General features: G+C 46.3%; 1 protein-coding gene across 1 annotated transcript in view; it reads left to right on the top strand.

Annotated features, from left to right (window-relative positions):
* The window catches only part of UBAP2 (ubiquitin associated protein 2), a 133,260-nt gene that overhangs the window by 83,473 nt on the left and 24,821 nt on the right, over nt 1-24,966 (top strand). Inside the window, exons 15-21 of the mRNA XM_058171953.1 lie at nt 1,495-1,714; nt 4,410-4,449; nt 6,655-6,832; nt 9,491-9,539; nt 13,748-13,934; nt 19,989-20,080; nt 21,830-21,877. Coding sequence (XP_058027936.1) covers nt 1,495-1,714; nt 4,410-4,449; nt 6,655-6,832; nt 9,491-9,539; nt 13,748-13,934; nt 19,989-20,080; nt 21,830-21,877 — 814 coding nt within the window. The remainder of the gene's footprint in view (nt 1-1,494; nt 1,715-4,409; nt 4,450-6,654; nt 6,833-9,490; nt 9,540-13,747; nt 13,935-19,988; nt 20,081-21,829; nt 21,878-24,966) is intronic.

Here is a 24,966-nt window from a genome sequence, read left to right as displayed (position 1 = left end):
TCCTCCTCCTCCTCCTCCTCTGCTTCAGCTCCTCCTCCTCCTCCTCCTCCTCCTCCTCCTCCTCCTCCTCCTCACAAAACCCACTTCCTTCTAGCCCTGCAGATGTTCCCCCATTGGGTCATGAAACGTCTGCAAGAAAACCATCAAGCTCAGAGAGCACCAAGCACCCTCTCACTTCAACCCTGAGCAGCTACAAATATTCTGTTGTCACTGCTCCGATTCAGCGTCTGAAAAACCTGCAAAATCAGTCAAGACAAGAAATGTTAGAATATTCAGGCACCACTGTGATAATTCTTCTGCCTCGGTGCTTTCGATCTGCCTCTTGTGACAGAATATTAAACTGCAGATCTCGTGGCTGAACCCTCCTGCCTTCTTTTTTTCCCAGATTTTCATGCTTTTTCTCTCTCACCTCTTTCCTGACTCAGCATTTTCAAGAGCTCAAAGGCATACATAACCACCTACGCATAGTTTTCTCCTTTGTTTGAATTGATTTACATAACTGTCCACCTCACGTATGTCGCAACCAACTTAAACACAACAACCGGCGCTTCTGAAAACATCGCAAACCAACATCACGGGCCAAATCCTTCCCTTCCATGCCTGGGAAAGCAGCCAGGTCTTTAATGCTTTCCAAAGTGTGACTAGAGTTGTGGTTAAACTTGGGCTGGGTTGGGTGGGATAGAACAATCTTAATCCTGTTATTTGCCTTATTACGCGTTTAGCTTATGTGGTGCTTTTTCACTTCATGGATCCTCACCGTTCGGAATGCATTTTTCAGAGGTTGAAGCTCCTACAGCCCTGGGTTGTATAAACAGAGGCATAGAATTAAATTCGCGTGAAGGATTAGTAGCGCTTTGTAAAGCCTTTCGTAAGGCCACACCCGGTCTTGAATAAATAAACCGCTGAGTTTCCTTGAAGTCTTGACTTTGCCTCATCTCTGCCGGGACTCCAACTCCTCGTAAGGCCGCTTGGTCTTTTTAAGTCGTGGAAATGTTTGTCAAATATTCCTTTTTCTCCCTATTCACGTACAGGTAGTCCTCGGCTTAACGACCGCAATCGAACCCCACATTACATTTCGGTTGCTTAAGCGAAAATCCAATTTTGCCCCATTCTGCAGCCTTTCTTGTCACGGTCGTTAAATGAATCGCTGCCGCTTGTCAAGTTAGCAGCAGGGGTCGTTGAGCGAATCCGGCTTCCTCATGGACTTTGCATGTCAAAAGGTCGCCAAAGGGGATCCCGTGATCCCACCCCACCCCACCCCTGGGGACGCTACAACCGTCATAAATATTAGCCAGTTGCCGTGCGTCTGAATTTTAATCACAGCGCTGTTCGTAAGTCCCTTTTTCCAGTGCTGTTAATAACTACGAACGGTCACGAAACTGTTGTTAAGACGAGGACTGCCTGCGCATCCTTTTTAGCGTAGCTGGTGAGCTGCCTAGTGACTCCTGAATAAACCTTGACCAAGACTATACGTGGTTTTTTTACCTTTTCCAGTGAACCTCTGAATACCTCTTTGCCAATGTCCAATACAGTACAGGAGTCTGCCTACGTCACCCCTGTCGTCACAGCCAGCCTGACCTGCTCTCTCCAGAGCACTAGCCTTGTACCGGCCTCCTCCTCCTCCTCCTCCTCTTACGACCAGGCCTCTGCGCATAACAGGGTGACATACCAAAGTTCGGTGCCTCCGTCAGAGCCTGCCTCTGTGGCTGTCATGGTAAGTATGCTCAGGCAAGCACAACCCCTTTGGTGGACTTCTTAAGATGAGGGTGCTGGCGGGTCTTGGGTGAACTTCCCTCCCAACTGTGTTCCTTTTATTTAGATGTTTTTATGGCCTTTCGCGTGCCAAACTCTAAGCAGCTCACAAACAACAAGAATACAATATGGAAAAATACCGTTATTTATTTATTTAGTGCCTTGCGAGAACCTAACCGAAGAGAAGTAAATGTATACACAAGCATATATATTTGTTTTCTGAGGTTTTCACGGGTGTTTGTATGTAGGTCTTTGGTTATTCGGGTTTTCTCCCGCGTAAAATTGGAAGTGTCTTGGCGAGGTTTCGATGTTTCCCCATCCAATCAGATCACAGCCAAGCTCCCACCCAATCAGGTCAAACCCCCACTAGCAGTTAAAAAGGAAGAAACAGCTGCAATCACACATTGCTCCCAGAAGCACGAAGCTGAAGCCTGAAGATGACGAATGAGACTTCTTCGAAACGTCGCCAAGACACTTCCAATTTTACGGGAGAAAACCCGAATAACCAAAGACCTACAAGTGAGTATATATATATATATATATATATATATATATATATATATATATATATATATATATATATATATATATATATATACAAGCATATATATATATATATATAAACAAACACGCCCATCATCACAAAACAGGTGGCGTTTTTGGTCTATCTACCAATCATCGTCTTCATTTAACGACTCCATAATCCCTTGCGGGGTGGAGTCTGGGCAACGGAATGGAGCTAGCAGAGTGTTTTAATGGCCGGATGCCCTTCCTGTCGCCAATGCGGAGTTTTGTTCAGCAGATATATTCTCAATGTGCCCAGTGAGAGAAACATCTGCCGCTACCTAGGATCGAACTCACAGCCTCCTGATTGTGAGGCCAGAGCTCCACCTCTAGGCCACTGCACCACTCCATATATATAAAAACACAGTCATACCTCAAAGTCACCGGTGTTCCAAAAATAAAAGATACAGTCAGCAATGATAATATTGTGAGGTCCTTGATGCTCTTTGAACTTGGCTGTTGCAAACCAGACATTTCACTACCTTATTGAAAGGTAACCTCATCAGTGCTAGAAGGGAAAGGGGTTTATTAAGAAAACAACCAAGCTCAGAGAACATCAAGGATCCCACAGTCCTCCTCCTCCTCCTCCCCCCTTCTAGCACTGAAGATGTTACCTAGTTGGGTAATGAAAAGTCTGCAAGAAAACAACCAAGCTCAGAGAGCACCGAGGACCCCACAGTTCAACCCTGAACTATAAATGTTCTCTTCTAATTACAATATTACAGTCATAAAACCAGGGTGCTTTCTATCATCAAGTAACAAGATTCACCCCAAATTCAAACACCCCATTCTTACTCAATCATGTGACCCCTTGTGTCTGAGAATTATTTTTTTCCTTCCTGCACTCCTGGTTGAAATATTGATCATTTACTGTTTTCGAGTCATGTCCCTTTTAAATATTTCCATTTTATAGGCCGCCTGATAGGCAATATGAGTGTTCAGATTTTGTGCATATGGCCAGTTTTCCTTACGACAATTTCAGTGTCCATTGCCATTCGATAAACCGATTACATTCCTCGGGTGTCATCTAACACCCAGAAGTCTTTCTTGGTAGAATTATAGTTTTTAATTGAAAAGAAGATATAAACATACTACTTATCTACCTGTGCCATTTCTCAGTTAAAAAAAATGATAAATCAGAAACAGTTACATTAACAAAAAGGCATAGGGTATTTTTCTGTGGAAACCACTAAAATTGACAACATTTGAACAAAGTTCAGTGATGGCTAATCTTTTCCGGACCGAGTGCCCAAAGTGCGAACCCCCAAAATGCAATGCGTGCAGGGCCTGTGCACGCATCCGTCCCACACATGCGTCTCCCCCGACGTGTCCCCCACATGTGCTGCAGAGACCCAAAGACCAGCTGGCCAGTGAGAGGCATGCGCAGCAGAGCTGAACTGGGGCGATGGCTCACGTGCCATCCGAGAGGGGGCTGTGTGCCACCTCTGGCATGCGTGCCATAGGTTTGCCATCACGGGTCTAGCTTGTCTTCTGTTGCAAGCTCGTTACTACAGACTTGGTTTCTTTAGTTTGACGACATTTATTCATATGTCATCAAACTAAAGAAACCAAGTTTGTAGTAATGAGCTTGCAACAGAAGGCAAACATAAAACTCAATTTTAATGACCCTGTAATCCCTTAATTCAGGGTATAGTCAGGGCAACTGGATAGAACTAAGCGTTTACTGGCTGGATTCCCTTCCTGCCACCTATGTGGAGTTTGCAGCAATTTTTTTTTTTTTGGCATGCCCTAGGAGAAAAATATCTGCTGCTACCTAGGACTGAACTCCCACTTCCGAGTGGGAGGCGAGGGGCTTCACCACTAGTTCACCATGCCGCTCCCGCGGGGGGCTACCCTGACCATCAGAACTTCCAATCCAGGTCATAACTAACACCCCCCCCCCAAATAAGTCCATCGTAACTTTGAATGGTTACTAAGTGATAAGTTGTAAGTCGAGGACATTAGCTTAAAGAGGTAATTAAATGTTTGGGAGAAGAATCACATTGAGCACATGGAGATCATTTGATACACTTTCTACTTTTGCTTTCATTTTTGGGTTAAAAACGCCACCAATCCATTTCTTTGACTTTCAGAATGGACACAACGGTGTTCGAATGCAGCCAGCTCTTGACAGTAAGTAGATGAAATCTCAGCTTGACAACTGTACTTAAAAGTTTTTGGCGGCTTTTGCGTGCCATCCTTGCCTGCGTTTTTTCCCCTTATTTTGGCAAACAGGTGGGCTAATTTGCTTCCCAAATCTCTCCCCACCCGTGTCTCCGTGTTCTTACTTACTCATCATCCCCCTAGTTGCATTACTTAAAAATATTAAAAGCTCATTGTGAAGACTGCCCTGCTGCAGGCTAGAAGCTGACTTTTTTCCAGTGTGACTGAATTTTATTCGTAACATTTTTACCTCTTTCTCGTTTAGTGTAAAATAGTGTTTCTCAACTCTGGCCACTTTAAGATGCATGGACTTCAACTCCCAGAATTCTCCAGCCAGCAAGTCTGAGTGTTGAAGTCCGTACATCCAATATTGAGAAACACTGGTGTAAAATGCTTTCATAGTAGAATAAAAACAAAACAGGGTAGGCCCCTATCTCTCCTTTTCCACCCCTCTCCCAGCTATAGCTCACAGTTTAAATGATAGAGTCCATGTTACTCTTCCTTAATCCTAAATATTGGATTTTTTTCCCTGCTAATTTCTCCTGCTGGCTTTCATGTAGCAGAAAGCAGTTTTACTAGTCCAGAAATGTACGTTTTCTATCCATTATAGGTAGTCCTGGGTTTAACAACCATTCATTTAGTGACCATTGCAACCACACTGGAACAAGTGACTTAACGACTGGTCCTCACATTTACGACCATCACTATATCCCATGGTCACTTGATCGAAAGTTGGGCGCTGGGCACCTTGTTCCCTTAACTGCGATGATTTGCTTAGTAACCATGGCCAAAAAAAAAAAAGAGTCGTAAAATCAGGTGCAATATCCATACTGATCCTCTTGCTTAGCAATAATAATTCTAGTCCCAATTGTGATTATAAGCTGAGGACTACCTGTTATTACCTTAAAATAGGTTTTGAAGGCTGTTGTGTCATCATTCCTAAATCAATCATAGTGATGGCATCTATGGAGATTCTCAGTTATCCATGTCATGGTTGCCCCAAAGGTGTTTTGTGTTTTTTTTGTGTGTTTTTCATTTTTCCTTGAAGAAGTTTCTCTTCTCATCCAAGGAGCTTCTTCAGTTCTGACTGAATGGTGGGAAATGGAAGGATTTCTATTCCTTGCAGCCGGCTGGTCCTTAGCACTCTCTCTGAGCACCTTTGGGACAATAGTGATGGTGGGATAGACTGTCTTGCGTCTTTGGTTTTTCTTCAGCAACATTTCAGCTGGGCGACTTTTAATTGCAGAGAAGCCTCCTTGCAGTATGACTCAGTCATGCTCTTTTGGCATTTTGAAGGGGTTGGAGTAGGTAGCTGAAAGGGCGGCTGAGCTCTGTGAGAAAGAATCCTACCATAGCAGAAACACACCTGCTAAAACAGGGGTCTCCAACCTTGGCCACTTTAAGCCTGGAGGACTTCAACTTCCAGAATTTCCCAGCCAGCTTTGCTGGCTGTGGGGTTCTGGGAGTTGAAGTCCTCCAGGCTTAAAGTGGCCAAGGTTGGAGACCCCTTGTCGTGTCCCACTCCTCCTCTGACGGCTGGGCCGGGGAAGTCCGTATCAAGCGTGCCTCTGCAGCTTTGCCAAAGTTCTGTCAGAGTTCTCAGGGCAGGCAGGAGACCAGGATGTGACTTCAGCAATCCAAGTTAGACTTTGCCTGACTCAAAGAATGCCAGAAAGCAGATCCTTTATATAGGCCATGGGGTGTGGCTCCATGACTCAGCACTTATCCAGGCCTGCCCCTCCCTTCCTTTTGCTGACGTCGCATCTCCACTCTCCCGAAGCGTGGGTCCCCCCAGCCTCCAGCTGTCGGCAATTCCAGCTCGTGACTGGCTTCACCCTCCCCAGGCTCACATACTGTGGGGGAGGGGCCCAGCTCCTCCGTTTGTCTGGGCATGGTGCCAGGACTGGGGGCTGGAGGCATGTCAGGCCATTCGTCTGTACTATCAGTGTCTGGCAGGAGATGAGAGGGGCCCGGCTGCGGAGAGGGGGGCGAGCGAGGCACAACACCCCTGTTCTAAAAAAAACAAAAAACCCAAGTCCTTATCGGCACAAATGATTGGCTATATTTCCACTTTTCTCTCCCCGCCTCTCTCGGTTACCCAAACAAAATTCACTTCCCCAATCTTGTTGGGGCATTTTCAGCCCTTCTCTAAAAACCATTTTCCCAACTTTGCAGCTGCTTCGTCCGTTCCCACGTCAAAGCTGGAAACCTCTCCTCCGTCGCTACCTGCCCAAGGTCCTTCGTTGCCGAGCACCACGGCTTCCACCTCTTTGCTTCTGCCTTCAGCACCTTCTCACACAGCAGCACTTCCATCAAGTGACTTGGCCAACAGCTCCCTGTCTCAGTTAAGCAGGTACGGCAGAAGGTGGAGGGGAAGGCTTTGCGGGGCAGTCGCCAGGCTCCAAAAACGAAGAAAGACACACTGTGATTCTCCTAAGCAGATTCCTTTATTGTTCCTCACCCTATAGACAGAATCGTGCCAAAGTAAAGCACGCTAACACCCCCCCTCCCCAAGGCAGATACCCTGGGAACTATTAGGAAGGAGCTGTCCTCTCTCTTTTTCTCACACACGAACTCTCTAAGCTGCATTGTCTCTTGCTCCTCTTGAATGCACCCTCTCGTTTCTGGAAATATTGGAGGAGGTGGGGAGGGAGGAAGTTTCCAAAACCCGAGAAACCACACATTGTGATTATTCCCGGCAGATTCCTTGATTGTTCCTCATTGATGAGACAGAATTTTGCCAAACTAAAGCATGATAACACCCTCATAAGGCAAATAGTCTGGGAACTGTTAGGGAGGAGCTGTCTTCGCACTCTTTCTCACACATGAGCTATCTAAACTGCACAATCTCTTGCTCCTCTAGAATGCAGCCTCTCCTTTCTGAAAATTTGGAGAAAGAAGGGAGGGAGTAAGGGAGGGAAGGAGGAAGGGAGATAAGAAGGAAGGAAGGGGGAGGGAGGGGAGGAAGGAAGGAAGGAAGGAAAGCAAAGGGAAGGAATGTGTTGTGACAGAGAGAGGGAGGAAAGAAAGACAGAAAGGAAGGAGGAGGTAGGGGAGGTAAGAGGGAGGGAGGGAGGGAGGAAAGAAGGAATGAATGAAGGAAAACTCCCAAAACCGAGAAACACATATTGCGATTATTCCTAGAAAATTCCTTTATTGTTCCTCATTGATAAGACAGAATCTTAACAAACGAAAGCATCTTAACACCCCCATAAGGCATATACCCTGGGAAGTATTAGGGAGGAGCTGTCTTCACCCTCTTTCTCTCCACAAACTATCTAAACGGCAGTGTTTCTTGCTCCTCTGGAATGCGGTCCCTCCCTCCTGGGAATCCAGACCCCATTCCATTACACCAATAGCTGCTTGAGCAGGGAAAGTCATGGAGATCCTGATAAGTTAGCTTATTTCATTGATAAAGGGTTCCATCCTGCTAAGACTCGGGATGAATCCGAACTGCCTCTTTTTCTTGGTTGGCCCGGCACTATTGAGAAGAACAAGGGAGAAGATCTTAACAGCTGCTTCAGAATCCCCAGCAATAGGAAGGGCCATTCGGCTAGGGAAATTCTGGCAACCGCAGTACATGCATCAGGAAAATGCCCAGATTGGGAGGGAGATGGTGGTGGAAACCAGGAGACTGTGAGTTCTAGTCCCACTTTAGTCATGAAATCTGGCTGGGTGAGTGGGCCAATCCCTGGGGAGATGGTGAGTTCTAGTCCTATCTTAGTCATGAAAGCTGGCTGGGTGACTTTGGACCAATCACTAAGAGACTGGGAGTTCTGGTCCCACTTTAGTCATGAAATCTGGCTGGGTGAGTGGGCCAATCCCTGGGGAGATGGTGAGTTCTAGTACTACCTTAGTCATAAAAGCCGGCTGGGTGACCTTGGACTACTCACCAGGAGATGGAGAATTCTAGTCCCATTTTAGAATAGAATAGAATAGAATAGAATAGAATAGAATAGAATAGAATAGAATAGAATAGAATTGAATTTATTGGCCAAGTGTGATTGGACACACAAGGAATTTGTCTTGGTGCATACGTTCTCAGTGTACATAAAAAAAAAAGATACCTTCATCAAGGTACAACATTTACAACACAAATGATGGTCATAGGTTGCAATTTAACCCTTAATGATAGCAACAAAAAGTTACAGTCATACAGTCATAAGTGGAAAGAGATGGGTGATGGAAACGATGAAAAGATTAATAGTAGTGCAGATTTACTTAGTAAATAGTTTGACAGTGTTGAGGGAATTATTTGTTTAGCAGAGAGATGGCCTTCGGGGAAAAAACTGTTCTTGGGTCTAGTTGTTCTGGTGTGCAGTGTTTTATAGCGTCGTTTTGAGGGGAGGAGTTGAAACAGTTTATGTCCTGGATGTGAGGGATCTGTAAATATTTTCACGGCCCTCTTCTTGATTCGTGCAGTATCCAGGTCCTCAACGGAAGGCAGGTTGGTAGCAATTTTTTTTCCTGCAGTTCTAATGATCCTCTGAAGTCTGTGTCTTTCTTGTTGGGTTGCAGAACCAAACCAGACAGTTATAGAGGAGGTGCAAATGACAGACTCAATAATTCCTCTGTAGAACTGCATCAGTAGGCATGAAAGCCGACTGGATGACTTTGACCCAATCACTCACTCTCGGCTCAATCCACATCACAGGATTGTTGTTGTGAGGAAAAATAGGTGGTGGAAGGACAATATGATCAACACCTTAGGTTGTTTATAATAATAATAAAAATAAAAAGGTGGGATATAAATCCATTCATTCATTCGTTCTATGGAGACTGAGATCCAGCAGCATTGAGCTCATAAATCTTCGGTAGCTTAAGCTTTCACGAGGCAAGTCGACTTTCGTGTGGTGGTTTTCTTCTAAAAGATTTCTTCTGAACCTCTTGAACTGACACTCTCCAGACGATTGTTGACTTTGAGGGAGACCAGAGACTGGAGTGTTTTATGAGGTGCTTAGATAAAAATGGACTGAATGTAAAATAACTCTTGTTTTTGGTTTCTGCTCAGTTCTCTCTCAGATCATCCAAGCAGCCTCTCTTCTGCCTCCTCACATACGGTGAGTCCTGTCTAGAAGTGAACATTTTTGACGTATCCTCTTTAATTTCACAAAAAGCGTAAGTCTTTGTGGTGTCTTACATTTAACTTGCATTAGCTTACATTTTAGGACAGGGGAATCCAACCTTGGCGACTTTTAAGACCTGTGGACTTCAACTCCCAGAATTCCCCAATCAGGCTGGGGAATTCTGGGAGTTGGAAGTCTACAAGTCTTAAAGTTGCCAAGGTTGGGCACCCGCTGATTTAGGGACGACCCTCTTGTTACTAAACCACAGTTCTGTTGTGTTGTTTTATAACAGGCAAAAATAGTACTTAGACTTTAGATTTAGAATAACTTTATTGCAAGGGTGAAATGCTCCCAGTTTGGACCAGATCACCCGATCCAGTAGCGATGGCAGCAGGTGGTTTGGAGAACCGGTAGCAGAAATCCCTGCCCACCCCCATGCCCACTCAATCGCCCGGTCACCCGTTTGCCCACTCGCCGCTTCTTTCCGGCTTGCTCGCTTTTCCCGCCCGAATGGTAGGAATAGGTTGTAAAAATGCTTTTAAAAGGTAAAAAAAAAAGGCTCTAATGATCACAGCTGTGGCATGGGATCGTCACAGCCTTTTTTTTTTTTACCTTTTAAAAGCATTTTTTACTACCTATTTGGCCGAACGGGTAGTAAAAAAAATGCATTTAAAAAAGTAAAATAAAGTCTCCCACGATCCTGCGCCACAGCTGATCCCTGCCTCCCTGGTGTGCTCTTCCACTTACCTTCCTTCCCATGCCTCCTGAGGTGCGCGCACACATGTCACATTTGGTACATGGTGCGCATTTTGCATGGGCGTGTGCAGCGCGCGTTTGTCGCCTAAAGTGCATGCGCAGCGAGCGAACCAGTAGTAAACCGGTTCAGATTTCACCACGGCTTTATTGTCAGTTTGAATGTCCACTAATCTGCATACATCAAAATGAAATTTCATTGCATACAGCTCTCAAACGGGTCACCACCTCCTATATACACTACATAAACATGACAAGATCAGTAAATACAAAATACCAAAATACTGTTAAATTAGGTTAGCCCAGCAGCTTAGCGTTCCACCAATGAACGCAAATATAATCGGTGATTCCTCTTTTGAAGAGCATTGTCAACATTCTCCCGCGAAGTGGAGCGGTGGCCTAGAGGTGGAGCTCTTGCTTCACAATCTGGAGGCTGTGAGTTCAGTCCTAGGTAGAGGCAGAATATATCTGCTGAACGAAACTCCGCATTGCCGACAGGAAGGGCATCTGGCCATTAAAACACTTTGCTACAGGGGTGAAATGTAAAATTTGTTACTACCGGTTCTGTGGGCGTGGCTTGGTGGGGGGGGTAATGTGGGTGGGCGTGGGCAACTTTTTTTTTTTTACTTTTACTTTTAAAAGCATTTTTTCTACAATCTCTTCGGCCAAAGAGGTTGTAAAAAATGCTTTTAAAAGCCTCTGACGATCCCAGCTGAGCCGCGCAATCATCAGAGGCTTTTTTTTTTTACTTTTAAAAGCATTTTTTCGGCCGAAGAGAAAATGCTTTTAAAAGAAAAAAAACCCCTCTGATGATCGCGCGGCTCAGCTGGGCATGTGGGGGGAGGGGAGGGGCAGGGATTTTTGCTTCCAGTTCTCCGAACCACCCACCAGATCAGGCGATCCGGTCCGAACCGGGAGCATTTCACCCCTGCTTCGCTAGCTCCATTCAGTTGCCCAGACTCTACTCCGCAAGGGATTATGGCGTCGTTAAATGAAGATGATGATGATTTATACTCTCCCAGGTTTATTCTTAATTTGTTCATATCCGAGGCTCGACAGATGTTATAAGCAAATTAATGGGAGGTAAGAGCAACGTCTCTCCCAAATCATAAAATACGCTGATGCCATAGCATTTTTATGGGTATTTATTTTCCCTGAGATCAGTTTCCCATCTACCCCTTTAGACACCTTTAACTGATTTTCTCTCGCTCTCCAGACGGTTGTCTGTTTAAGGTCCAAAAGAAGAATTTATGACTTTGAGGGGTCCTTGTCTGAGCTTGCTTGTTTTCTTGTAGACATTTCATTACCCAACTAGGTAACATCATCAATGCTAATGAGGAGTGGGATGTGTGGATAGGAGGAGGAGCACGAGGACTGTGGGGTCAACTGGTGCTCTCTGAGCTTGCTTGTTTTCGTGCAGAAGTTTCATTACCCAACTAGGTAACTTCATCAGTGCTAGAAGGGAATGTAGTTTGCTGTCAATTGACATTCTGGTGCCTTACCTGTCAGTGTGGGTCTTAGAGGTTCTTTGGTTGGGCTGTTGACTGATGGCTCTTTGACAGTTTCTTGATTGGGGGATTAATTTACTTAACTGCAGGCCCGAAATTAACCTTGGAGTTAATCTATGCAAGGAGTCTCCAACCTTGGCAACTTTAAGCCTGGAGGACTTCAACTCCCAGAATTGAAGCTTCCCCAAAGCTGGCTGGGGAATTCTGGGAATTGAAGTCCTCCAGGCTTAAAGTTGCCAAGGTTGGAGACCCCTGATCTATGCTGATGTGGGTGCCAATTATTGATGAAGAGATGCTGAAGTCTTTTTCTCTTTTGGGGTGGTTGATTGTCTCTTCTGCATAATTGTCGTGTCCCACCCTCACTCCGACGAACGAGTCAAGGAAGTCCGGAACAAACTTGGCAACAAAGCCTCTGCAGTTTGCCAAGTTCCTTCGAGGTTTATCAGGGCAGGCAGGAGTCCAAGTTGTGACTTCAGTGATAGGGTCCGATATCAGCAAACTAGATAAGACTTTGCTTGACTCAAGGTTGGAATGCCAAAAGCAGGTCCTTTATATAGGCTGTGGGGTGTGGCTCCATGACTCAGCATTTATCCAGGCCTGCCCCACCCTTCCTTCTGCTGGCGTTGCCTCTCATATCTCCGGAAGCGAGGATCCTCCCATGCTGAATTGTCTTCAGCTGGATCTGCTGTCAGCGTCTGGGAAAGGGAGGGGTCAGAGGGAGTAGGCCCGAGTAATTCCACCACCTGGCTGGCTTCCTGCTCTGAAGGCTGAGCCAAAGGAACACACGCTGTATGAGTGAGGTTTATCGGGCTTCTCCTTTCACTTCTTGAATACTCTCCAGGCATGGGGCCAGGGTTGGGGGCTGGAGTCATGACAGGCCGTTCATCTTCATTATCAGACTCGGAGTCTGATAAAAGGCCTGGTTGGAGACGGGAGGGGCCCGGCTGAGGAGAGGAGGGAGGACGAGTCACAACAATAGTGTATAGATGCTGTTAGCGTCCCTGTGTCTATGGATGGCTGATTTGTCAAAGTGCCAGGCTCCTAGACATTCCCTGGCATTTTTGGACTTGGCCCGGTGTAGGATAGTCACATTTTCCCAATTGAAACTATGGTTACATCTGTCCATATGTTGTGAAATTAAAGAATTTTCATCCTGTCTTCCGACTGCCAGTCGGCGTTTGTGGATGCGTTCTGCCAGTTTTCTGCCTGTTCGTCCTCCATTGTGGTGGTTGTAGTCCTTACGTTGTATGTTGTAGATGACTCCTGTTTTTCACTTCTGGGGCTGTTGGGTCTTTTGGTCTGTTTGGATGTTTTGAGGGGCTACGCTGATTCCATGTGGTTGTAGGAGTCTGTTGGTGATTTCTGAGATATTCTTGATGCCTCTGTTGAAAGAAAGATCCACCTGGTTCAGTTCCAAGCGAGGAGAAAGACACTGGAAACATGGAGGCTGATTGGAAAGATGGTTTATCGATTGACAGGACCATATGGGTTTGAGGTCCGGGGCAGCTGAGTGGAGAGTGAGGGTTATTTATACCTTCCCTTGGGCCTTGCCCTTGAGCTTCCTGTTCCTATGGCAAGGGCATGTATTCTATTGGCTGTAGTCAGACTCCCATGTGAGGTCATGTTTGTCTGAGATACGTTTGGTTGAAGTTTGGACTCTGATGCAATGTCCTTAGGAGATTTTGTAATGCAGTGAGCCCTGCTGATCGATAATCCTATTATGTCCTGGAGGGTCATGTCTTAAAATCCCATCACCCTGGAGCAGAAGGTCTTTTGTCTTGTAGCTAGGCTGGCCCAGTCCTGCTCAATGGGCACCAAAAATCATCTGGGGGCAGGGAGCTGGGGCTCTGAAACATGCCATTTGTTAATGAAGCTTACATTCGGTGAGGCATCGCCTTGGTTCCGTTTTTAACCTCACGCCGCCTCTTTTTTCCTTTCCAGCACAACAGCGTCGAGAACGCCAACCCTGCGCTCCCGCCCTCCAACACTTTCTCAGTTGCCGCCACCCTGGCTACCACCTCTGCTGCCACCAGCCTGGCCAGCACCACCCACAGCCTCGGCCTGAATGCGACCAGCGTCTCTCTGCCAATTCCCACCAGCCGGGCCGCTGCTCCCTTAGCGTCTTCAGGTTCGCAATCTTAACCGATCGCATGGCTGTAGCGAGAGAGGATCTGTTCATGCCTTTTATTAAAAGACTGGCTTTTTTAAAAAGAACGCTTGGCGCACGGCCTACGAAATAAAAAAAAAATATGCCTGGCTTTTTAACGCGTGGAAAATATGTGAAATTCCTACACGTCCAGGGTAAAGTAACGGCAACCGCAAGCAGGAAGCGTAGCCTCACAATTGTGAGAAAGTAGAATGGAATCCGTATTATCCCCCTTTCTCTTGCTAGACAATTTCCAATTATTTCTCCCCCCCCCCCCACCAAAAAAATTAATCGTGGAAATTAGAATGATGTTCATGCAGACGTTTTTGGGGATAGAACTTCCGGTGTAGGTAGTCCTCGACTTACAACAGTTCCTTTAGTGACCGTTCAAAGTTACAACAGCATTGAAAAATGTGACTTACGAGCGTTTTTCACAATTGCAACTTTTGCAGCACCCCCATGGTCATGTGATCAGAATTCAAATGCTTGGCAACTGGCATGTACTTAATGACAGCTGGAGTGCCCCGGGGTCATGTGACTACATGTAAGAACTGGGTTATTAACTTGTCAGTTGCACGGATTCACTTAACAACCGGGGCAAGAAAGGTCTTAAAATGGGGCAAAACTCACTTAACCAGTGTCTCCACTTAGCAACAGAAATGTTGGGCTCAACTGCGGTCATAAGTCGAGGACTACCTGTATAGGATTTCTTCCAGATGATGTCAGGGTGAATTAGGGTTCATCTGGCTCCCCTTCAGCATGGGAAGCACTGAATTCAAATCTTTGGAGATGTTTGCTCCAAAGATTGATGTTTAGAAGTTTTTCAGCATAAATTTTGCCATCAAAAATCAGAGAAGGTCGTTTTGGAAAATCTTTTACCTGCTTTGTTTTTTCAATTTTCACAGGGTGGACTTTCTTTTCAGCAAAATCCTTCTGCCTCTCTCGATTCTGATCATTTTCACTTCATACAGTGCAGGTAGTCCTCAAGTTACAACCGTTTGTTTAGCGACAGTTCAAAGTTACGACGACACTGGGGGAAAAAACGGAGTTAGGAAGTTTTTCACGCTCAGCAACCATTTTTAGCATCGCCATTGGCACATGATCCAAATTCGGATGCTCGGCAACTGCTTCATATTTATGACGGCTGCAGTCTCCTGGGGTCACGTGACCCCCTTTTGCGACCTGCTGACAAGCAAAGTCAATAAGGGAAACCAAATTCACTTAATGATGGCAGTGATTCACTTAGCAGCTGTGCCCAAAAAGGTTGTAAAATGGAGCTTAACAACTGTCTCACAAAGCAACAGAAGGTTTGGGCTCACTTGCGGTCGTAAATCGAGGATTGCCTGTGCTCTCGGTCGTCTAAATTTCAAGGAGATTTTCCGACTTTTTGGTTTTCTCTAAGCCGTATTTTAATCCTGTTTCAATCCTGTTTCAGGTTCGCTAGGACTGTCTTGGTCATGCTTGTTGATGACCTTGGCAGAGCCGGGGGGTGGACAAGGGGCAGCTCTCTTGGTTTTCCTGGACTTCTCCGTAGCATTTGATACCATTCATCCTGAGCTCTGTGACTGGAGATGGCTCTGCCTTCAGTCAGGGAGGGCTGGGGGTGGATGATGGAGAGATTGGTCCCTAGGCCCCGTCCTCTGTGGGGGGCTACAGGGACCTGCTCTTTCCCCCCCTCTTATTCAATGGGTGCATGGAATCATTGGCCCAAAGGTGCTTTTTCCAAAAGGCAACTGGACTTCCTTCCTTCCTTCTTCTTTCCTTCCTTCTTCCTTCCTTCCATCTTCCTCCCCTTCGATTTTCCTTCCTTCCTTCCTTCCTTCCTTCCTTCCCTTCGATTTTCCTTCCTTCCTTCCTTCCTTCCTTCCTTCCTTCCTTCCTTCCTTCCTTCCTTCCTTCCTTCCTTCCTTCCTTCCTTCCATCTTCCCTTCAATTTTCCTTCCTTCCTTCCTTCCTTCCTTCCTTCCTTCCTTCCTTCCTTCCTTCCTTCCTTCCTTCCTTCCTTCCTTCCTTCTTTCCTTTCTCTCCCTCTCTCCCTCTCTCTTTCTTTCTCTTTGTCCTTCCTTCCCTCCCTCCTAATATTTTGCTTCTCATCCAAGAAGCTTCTACATTTCATCCAAAAACTGAAGAAACTTCTTAGATGAGAAGCAAAACGTCATCAAAGAAAAACAAAGGATGTCCAGTTGCCTTTTGAAAAAGATTTTTCCTTCCTTCCTTCCTTCCTTCCTTCCTTCCTTCCTTCCTTCCTTCCTTCCTTCCTTCCCTCCCTCCCTCCCTCCCTCCCTCCCTCCCTCTCTCCCTTGTAACATTTTGCTTCTCATCCAAGAACCTTCTACATTTCATCCAAGAACTGAAGAAGCTTCTTAGATGAGAAGCAAACCATCTTCAAGGAAAAACAAAGGAAGTCCAGTTGCCTTTTGAAAGAGCTCCTTCCTTCCCTCCCTCCCCCTCCCTGCCTCCCTCCCTCCCTGCCTCCCTCCTTCCTTCCTTCCTTCCTTCCTTCCTCCTCCCTCCTCCCTCCTCCTTCCTTCCCTGCCTCCTCCCTCCTCCCTCCTTCCTTCCTTCCTTGCCTCCTCCTCCTCCCTCCCTCCTCCTCCTTCCTTCTTTCCCTCCCTCCTCCCTCCTGCCTCCTTCCTCCCTCCTCCTCCTCCCTCCTTCCTTCCTTCTTTCCTTCCTTCCTTCTTTCCTTTCTCTCCCTCTCTCCCTCTCTCTTTCTTTCTCTTTGTCCTTCCTTCCCTCCCTCCTAATATTTTGCTTCTCATCCAAGAAGCTTCTACATTTCATCCAAAAACTGAAGAAACTTCTTAGATGAGAAGCAAAACGTCATCAAAGAAAAACAAAGGATGTCCAGTTGCCTTTTGAAAAAAATTTTTCCTTCCTTCCTTCCTTCCTTTCTTCCTTCCTTCCTTCCTTCTTCCTTCCTTCCTTCCTTCCTTCCTTCCTTCCTCCTCCCTCCTCCTCCTCCTCCCTCCTCTCTCCCTTGTAACATTTTGCTTCTCATCCAAGAACCTTCTACATTTCATCCAAGAACTGAAGAAGCTTCTTAGATGAGAAGCAAACCATCTTCAAGGAAAACAAAGGAAGTCCAGTTGCCTTTTGAAAGAGCTCCTTCCTTCCTCCCTCCTCCTCCCTGCCTCCTCCTCCCTGCCTCCCTCCTTCCTTCCTTCCTTCCTTCCTTCCTCCTCCTCCCTCCTCCCTCCTTCCTTCCCTGCCTCCTCCTCCCTCCTCCCTCCTTCCTTCCTTCCTTGCCTCCCTCCTCCCTCCTCCTCCCTCCTTCCTTCTTTCCCTCCCTCCCTCCTCCCTCCCTGCCTCCTTCCCTCCCTCCCTCCCTCCCTCCTTCCTTCCTTCTTTCCTTCCTTCCTTTTCTTCTTCCTTCCTTCCTTCCTTCCCTCTCTCCCTCTCTCCCTCCCTCCCATCTTAAAGTCAAAACACCGTCCAGTTGCCTTTTGAAAAAGCACCTTTGGGGCAACCATGACCTGGATGACGGAGAATCCCCACAGACATGAAACCATTGGGTGAAGTCGTCATCCATCGATTTGGGGTTCGGTATTATCAGTATGCCGATGATACTTAATTATATATTTTGATCCCCGGGTCAGCCAGGTCATTCTCTCAGGTTTCCCTCTCAGTGCTTGGAGACGCTGCAATTTTTGTAACGGGAGGAACCATCTCCAACTCAAACCTACCTCTTGGATGCTTGAGCCAACCGGGACTGGAGATATTCTATCTCTGACCCTGGATGGAATACCGGTGGTCCTCGACTTACAGGCACCCATTTAGTGACCATTCAAGGTTACAGCAGCACTGAAAAAGTGACTTATGACCGTTTTTCACCCTTGGAACCATTGCAGCATCCCCAGGATCACATGATCAAAATTCAGAGGCTTGGCAACTGTCATGGACTTATGACGGTTGCTTGTCCTGGGATCCTCTTTTCGTGACTTTCTGACGAGCCAAATCAATGGGGGAGCCTGAGTCACTTAACAACCGTGTAACTAATTTAACCACTGCAGCGATTCACTTAACAACTGTGGCAAGAAAGGTTTTAAAATGAGGCAAAGTTCCCATAATACCTGTCTGACTTAAGAGCCTAACTTTTGGGCTCGATTCCAGTCGTACGTCGAGGACTACTTATCACACTTCCTCATTCGTGAAGGGCACCTAATCTGGGGCTCTTCCTGGACTCACAGGTGCTAAATCCGCACCTGTGGCAGCTGTGGATGTGCCAGTTGTGCCCCTCTGTCAATTGGGAGGTTTTTCCCGGTCATTTCACGGCTTGACTTTTACAACGCAGTCTACATGGGGCTGCCCTTGAAAACCACCCGGAAGCTTTAACGGTCCAGAGCGCAATGACCCAAGAAGGAAAGAGAATGCAAATTCTTGCAAACTCTCTTCTTGGGTCTATGTATCCTTACAAGGTAACGTCCTTGAGGAAGCTGCTTTAGAATAACAGAATATCAGAGTTGGAAAGGTCCCTGGAGGCCTTCTAGTCCAACCCCCTGCTCAAGCAGGAATCCCTGTACCACTTGAGACAAATGGTGGTCCAGCCTCTTCTTGAAAACTTCCAGTGATGGAGAACCCACAACTTCTGGAGGCAAGGCGATGCAGTGGTTAACAGAACAACAGAGTTGGAAGGGACCTTCGAGGTCTTCCAGTCCAACCCCTTGCTCAGGCAGGAGAACCACTTGAGACAAGTCTCTTCTTAAAAGCTTCCAGTGATGGAGCAGCCACAACTTCTGGTGGCAAGCTGTTCCACTGGTTAACTGTTCTCACTGTGGGGAAATTTCTGCCCGCCCTCTGGAATGACATCCCTGGCCTTGAACTAGGACGGGTGTACGCCCTTTTTAGAACCAGGTTGTGCGTCTGTCGCGGCCTTGTTTTGCCATCGTTACTCCTGCTAGTACTGTCGTTCCGTTTTTATCATTTGAAGTCTGCCGTTCTCTTATCAACAACCTGGAATTGTTGGGAATCGGACAGTGCGCAAATCGAATAATGATGAACAGATTTCCCAGTGCCTAATCCACGTCCATCATCGTTAGCTATAAATTTAACCCCAGAAGCCTCCACAAGGGATTATTTTTGATCGGGCTGAAGGCGCTAGGTGGAAGTTACCTTCTGTTGTGAGTTTGAAAACACAGGAAGTCCTCAACTTACGAACGTTCATTTAGTGACCGAAGTTACAATGGCACTGAAAAAATGTGATTTAAGACCTTTTTTCACACTTTCGACCATTGCAACATCCCCGTGGCCACGTGATCACAATTCAGGTGCTTGGCAACTGACTCACATTTATGACGGTTGCATTGTCCTGGGGAGTCAACGCGATTCACGTTTAGCGACCTTCCGACAGAGTCAGTGGGGAAGCCAAATTCACGTAAGCGACTGAGTTACTGCAGTTCTGGCAAGGCAGGCTGGAAAACGGGGCAGAACTCTTCCCCCCCCCCCCCGGTCTTGCTTAACGATGAAGATTCTTGGCTCCGTTGTGGTTGTAAGTCGAGGACTCCCTTCAACCTGCTTCATTCGACGGTCGAAAAAAAAAAAAGATCTCCCAACACGTAACCAATGAGATTCCCTCTACAGTAGGGGTCTCCAACCATGGCAACTTTAAGACTTGTGGACTTCAACTCCCAGAATCCCTCAGCCAGCAAAGCTGGCTGAGGAATTCTGGGAGTTGAAGTCCACAAGTCTTAAAGTTGCCATGGTTGGAGACCCCTGCTCTATAGGGTTGGGTTAAGTCAAGAACTTCTCAGCAGCTCCCAAGCGTTCTGCGGCGATCCGAAAGAGACGGCAAAACGGAAGCCAGCAGGGAGGGAGGGAGGGGATCGGGTTGGACAGGGGCCTCAGAACCGAGATGATCCACTGGGTCTCTCCTTCTTGCTTACCTCAACCTCTCCTTCATTGCCTCTTGGTCTCTCGCGATCGGAAGTGACTCCCAGCTTTCTCTATAAACGCCCCACTTCGAAGCCGCCTCTCCTCTTTCTTTCCCCATTGGCTAAGGGGGTGTTTTGTTTCAAAGGTCTTTCTTTTGATTTGCAGCCAAAGCGCCCCCCAACCTTCACCAAGGTGTGCCACCCTTGTTGCATAACCAGTATTTTGTGGGACCTGGAGGACTCCTGCCGGCCTACCCAGTAAGCTGTTTCCTTCTGCCTCCTTCCCTCCCTTGCCTTGCCCTGCGGCCCTTGAGCGGGGAGGGCGGTGGGAGGGGGGCGGTCAGCCTGGGCCCTGCCCTCACCTGACCTCTCAGTTGCAAAAGTCCCAGAACAAATTGGTCTTGGAGGGAGGGGAGGGGGCTTGCATGCGAAGGTGGCCCCGTGAGACTCATTCAGATACAAGACCCCCACGGTGTGCCCTATTAAATCAAGGTGAATATACTTTTGGCCTGGCATTTGATGTATTGAGTGTAGAAGAATATAGGCATTCCTGGATAATGTTGTTGGATCCAGTCTGTGTCGGTCCCACTGGAAGGTTTAGTCTTCCAAGCTTTTGAGCTAATGCTGGAGCCCATTTTCAGGGAAGTCTTTTTCTTTCTTTCTTTCTTTCTTTCTTTCTTTCTTTCTTTCTTTCTTTCTTTCTTTCTTTCTTTCTTTCTTTCTTTCTTTCTTCCTTCCTTCCTTCCTTCCTTCCTTCCTTCCTTCCTTCCTTCCTTCCTTCCTTCTCTCTCTTTCCCTTCCTCCCTCTCTCTCCTCCTCTCCCTCCTCTCTCTCTCCTTCCTCCCCTCCTCCCCACTCCCACCCTCTCCCTCTCTCCCCTCCTCTCTTTCTCTTCCTCCCTCTCCCTCCCTCTGCCTCTCCCCCTCTCTCTTCCTCCCTTTTCTCCTTCTTCCTTTTCCTCTCCCACTCTCTCTCCTTCTCTCTCTCTTTCCCTCCCTCCCTTCCCCTCCTTCTCCCTCTCTCTGTCCCTCTCCCTTTCTCCCTAGAATATGTGCTTATATATATATATATATATATGTTTTCTGAGGTTTTCGCGGGTTTTTGTATGTAGGTTATTCGGGTTTTCTCCCATGTAAAATTAGAAGTGTCTTGGCGACGTTTCGACAAAGTCTCATTCGTCATCTTCAGGCTTCAGCTTCGTACTGCTCCCAGAAGCAGGAAGCTGAAGCCTGAAGATGACGAATGAGACTTCGTCAAACGTCACCAAGACACTTCCAATTTTACGCGGAGAAAACCCAAATAACCAAAACCTATATATATATAAATGTACATATAAACACAAGGTGTGGAACATATATATATATATATATATATATATATATATATATATATATATATATATATATATATATATTTATTTGTGTGTGTTGTTCCATATATATATAAATGTACATATAAACACAAGGTGTGGAACATATATATGTGCTCCTAAGGAAGAGGTGCCACCAATTGAATCTGGAGACATGTAGGGCAGTTCCATTCCTGTCTATGGGTTGTACACTATGGGCCCCTATAGAATTGAGAGAACAAGCAAAGAAGAGGAAGCCCTCCCTGTTCACAAGTAATCTCTGACCTGAATCTCCTTGGGCAGCCCAAGGCTGACTCAGAATTTATCTGATTTGCAGTGGGGCCCTTGGTGATCTCTGAGCTTGGTTGCTTCCTTGTAGACCTTTAATTAGCCAGCTAGGTAACATCATCAATGCTAGAAGGGAGGGGGGTTTGTGGAGTGGAGGAGGAAAAGGAAGAGGGAGGAGGAGGGAGGGAGAGAGGAGGAGGAGGAGGACTGTGGGGTCCTTGGTGCTCTCTGTGGTTGGTGGGTTTTTTTTGCAGACATTTCATGACCCAGCTAGTTAACATCATCAGTGCTAGAAGGGAGGTGGTGGGGTTTGTGGAGGGAAACATCAATCTTGTGATGTTTGCATGTGTGCTTTTCCTGTCTTTAAGCAGATTTATGGTTATGATGATCTTCAGATGCTCCAATCCAGGCTGCCTGTGGTAAGTAACCCTTTTTTTTTAAAATTGATGCTTTTCTCAATTGACGGAGTCTTTAAATATATAATTGTATATGGAAAGTGGCGTCTAAAAGTTTCAGCATTCCTGTGTCTTTAGTTACAAAAATTAAAGAGCAGGTTTCCAGCCTTTGCAATTCTGACTGTTTTCAGTAAAAAGCTTAGAAATTGTCGAGGGAGGCGGTCATGGTTGCTACCAGACAAGATTTCTTTTCACACTGCACGGCCACTTTTATCTTGAACTTCATGTATGAGTTTTTCCTTCTCACCCAAACCCTGGATTAAAGAGAACGGTTGTGTCACACGGTTGCATGCTCAAAGTTGTTCCAGCCAGGTGCATTTATTGTGATACCAGCCTTTGTACAACGAAGCATTTACTGAACAGTTTTCCTTCCTCATTTATAAAAGAATCACAAGACTCGGAAGGGACCTTGGAGGTCTTCTAGGCCAATCCTTGTTTGTGTAGGAGACCCTATACCCGTGATGACTAATCTATGGCACTTGTGCCACAGGTGGCACGCGGAGCCATATCTGCGGGCATGCGAGCGTTGCCCTAGCTCCAGCGTGCAGGTGCGTGCCGGTCAGTTGATTTTGGGGCTTTCCGGACCCACTGGAAGTTTGGAAATGGGCCATTACTGGCCTCCGGCGGGTGGTGGGAGGCTGTTTTCGCTCTCCCCAGGCTCCTAGGAAGCCTCTGGAACTTCCTACGGTGCCACCGCGTGCCAAAAGCAGGGGGAGCGCGGGATGTGTGTCGCATGCACATGTGCAGGGCTCATTAAATTATGTGTGTGGGAGTGCACATGCGCGACCCTCCCTGTACTCCTCCACTTTTGGCACGTGACTGGCAAAAAGCCATCACCACCCTAGACAAATGCTTTAAAAGTTTCTTTTTAAAGAACCTCCAGTGAGGAGCACCCACAGCTCCTGAAGGCCAGCCGTTCCACTGGATAATTATTCCAATTGTCAGGAAAGTTCTCAGTTGCTTCTCTCCTTGCTTAGTTTCCATCCGTTGCTTCTTATTTTTATTTTTATTTATTTTATTAATTCCATTTATATACCGCCCTTCTCCCGAAGGACTACAGCCAAATAAAAAGCAAAATACAAAAATTAAAAAAACATTTTAAAATCTAAAATTCAATTCGGCCGAAACAAATAAAACAGTAATGAAACCATAGTAAAAACCCACATTAAAATACGTTAGGCAAGCCCTGCATGGCGAAACAAGAAGGTCTTTAACTCGCGTCGGAAGGTCCGGAGGTCGGGGAGTTGGCGTATTCTTGTCCTGCCTTCAGGTGCTTTGGAGAATAGCTTGACTCCCTCTTCTTTGTGGCAGCCCCTGAGATACTGGAACACTGCTATCATGTCTCCCCTAGTCTTCCTTTTCATTCAACTACACATACCCAATTCTAACAACCGTTCTTCGTTGTATTAATATAACAGAGAGACATGATAGCAGCCTTCCAATATTTGAGGGCCTGCCACAGAGAGGAAGGGGGTCAAGCTATTCTCCAAAGCACCCAAAGTCTAGACAAGGAAGAATGGATGGAAACTGATCCAGTAGAGATTCAACCTGGAAATTTCCCAACAGTGAGAACAATCAATCGATGGAACGGAAGTTGCCTTCAGAAGTTGTGGGAGCTTCATCACTGGAAGCTTTTAAGAAGAGGCTGGACTGCCATCTGTCAGAAATGGTGTTGAATCTCCTGCTTGGGCTGGAGTTGGACTAGATGACCTACAGGGTCCCTTCCAACTCTGTTAATCTGCATCTATATTTTACTCATTATTTTCTGTGTAGTACCAATAAGATTTATTGTAGGGTAAGAAAGTTGTCTCCATCACGGTATTCCATCAACCAATCGTGGAAGGTTCTTGTGTTTCCATGTGTCTCTGAATGTGTCCTGCGCAGTGTTGTGTTGGTTTCTCATATAATTTGTCGGGTAAATGGCTAAGCCGAGAGAAGCCTGCTCTTTTATTGAAAGCCAGAAGAAACATAATTGGAAGGGTAGATCTGTAGAGACCTCACTGACATCTTAAAAGCGGGGACAGGATTGTATTAATAGTCATTGTGTGCGCGCGTGTGTTTGTGTATTGGTGATAAACCACCTTTATCAGCATTGTAACTTCAAATGGTCATAAGTCGAGGACTGCTGTAAAAGGCACAAACTATGCTGTGTTCATGGCTTTACATTTTCTGAGGGGTGGGGGACTGACCCCAGAACCGGGTTGAACTTTGAACGATCATTAAGCAACTGGTCGTAACTAGAGAGTTATTATTTGCTGTGTCACAAATAATGTTCTTAATAAATTAAAGAGAGCCAGTCTGGTGGTTAAGTCACTAGGGTAGAGCAGGGGTCTCCAACCTTGGTCCCTTTAAGACTTGTGGACTTCAATTCCCAGAGTCCCTCAGCCAGCTTTGCTCTGGGAGTTGAAGTCCACAAGTCTTAAAGGGACCAAGGTTGGAGACCCCTGGGCTAGAGAATGGGAGTCAGTGAGTTCTAGTCCTGCCTTATCCATGAAAGCTAGCTAGGTGACTATGGGCCAATCACCAGGAGACGGTGAGTTCCAGTCCTGCCTCAGGCATGAGAGCAGATTTGGTGACTTTGAGCCGATCAGCAGGAGACGGTGAGTTCTAGTCCCACCTTAGGCATGAGAGCTGCCTGGGTGATTTTGGGCCAATCAACCAGGAGACGCAGAGTTCTAGTCCCGCCTTAGGTATGAAAGCGAGATGAGTGACTTTGGTCCAGTCATTCTCTTTCAATCCAGCTCACCTCGCAGGGTTGTTGTTGTGGGGAAAATAGGAGCAAGAAGGTGTGTTGGGTATGTTCACTGCCTCGAGTTACTTGTAAAAATAATAAAGGCAGGATAGAAACCAAGAAGCAAGTAAATGTATATATTATACAGGGACAAACTTCCACCTAAAAAGTAAGCAGTTCTCTGGTCGAAAAGCAAAGTGAAGAGGCTGTTGGAATAAAACCTGCTTGGAGTCCTATATAGAATAGAATAGAATAAAATAGAATAGAATAGAATAAGAAAAATAGAACAGAACAGAACAGAACAAAATAGAATAGAATAGAA

Source organism: Ahaetulla prasina, chromosome 2, assembly GCF_028640845.1.
Source record: "Ahaetulla prasina isolate Xishuangbanna chromosome 2, ASM2864084v1, whole genome shotgun sequence".
NCBI classification, from domain to species: Eukaryota; Metazoa; Chordata; class Lepidosauria; order Squamata; family Colubridae; genus Ahaetulla; species Ahaetulla prasina.
The sequence above is the reverse complement of the archived record's forward strand: the minus strand, read 5'-3'. Positions and strand labels throughout refer to the sequence as shown.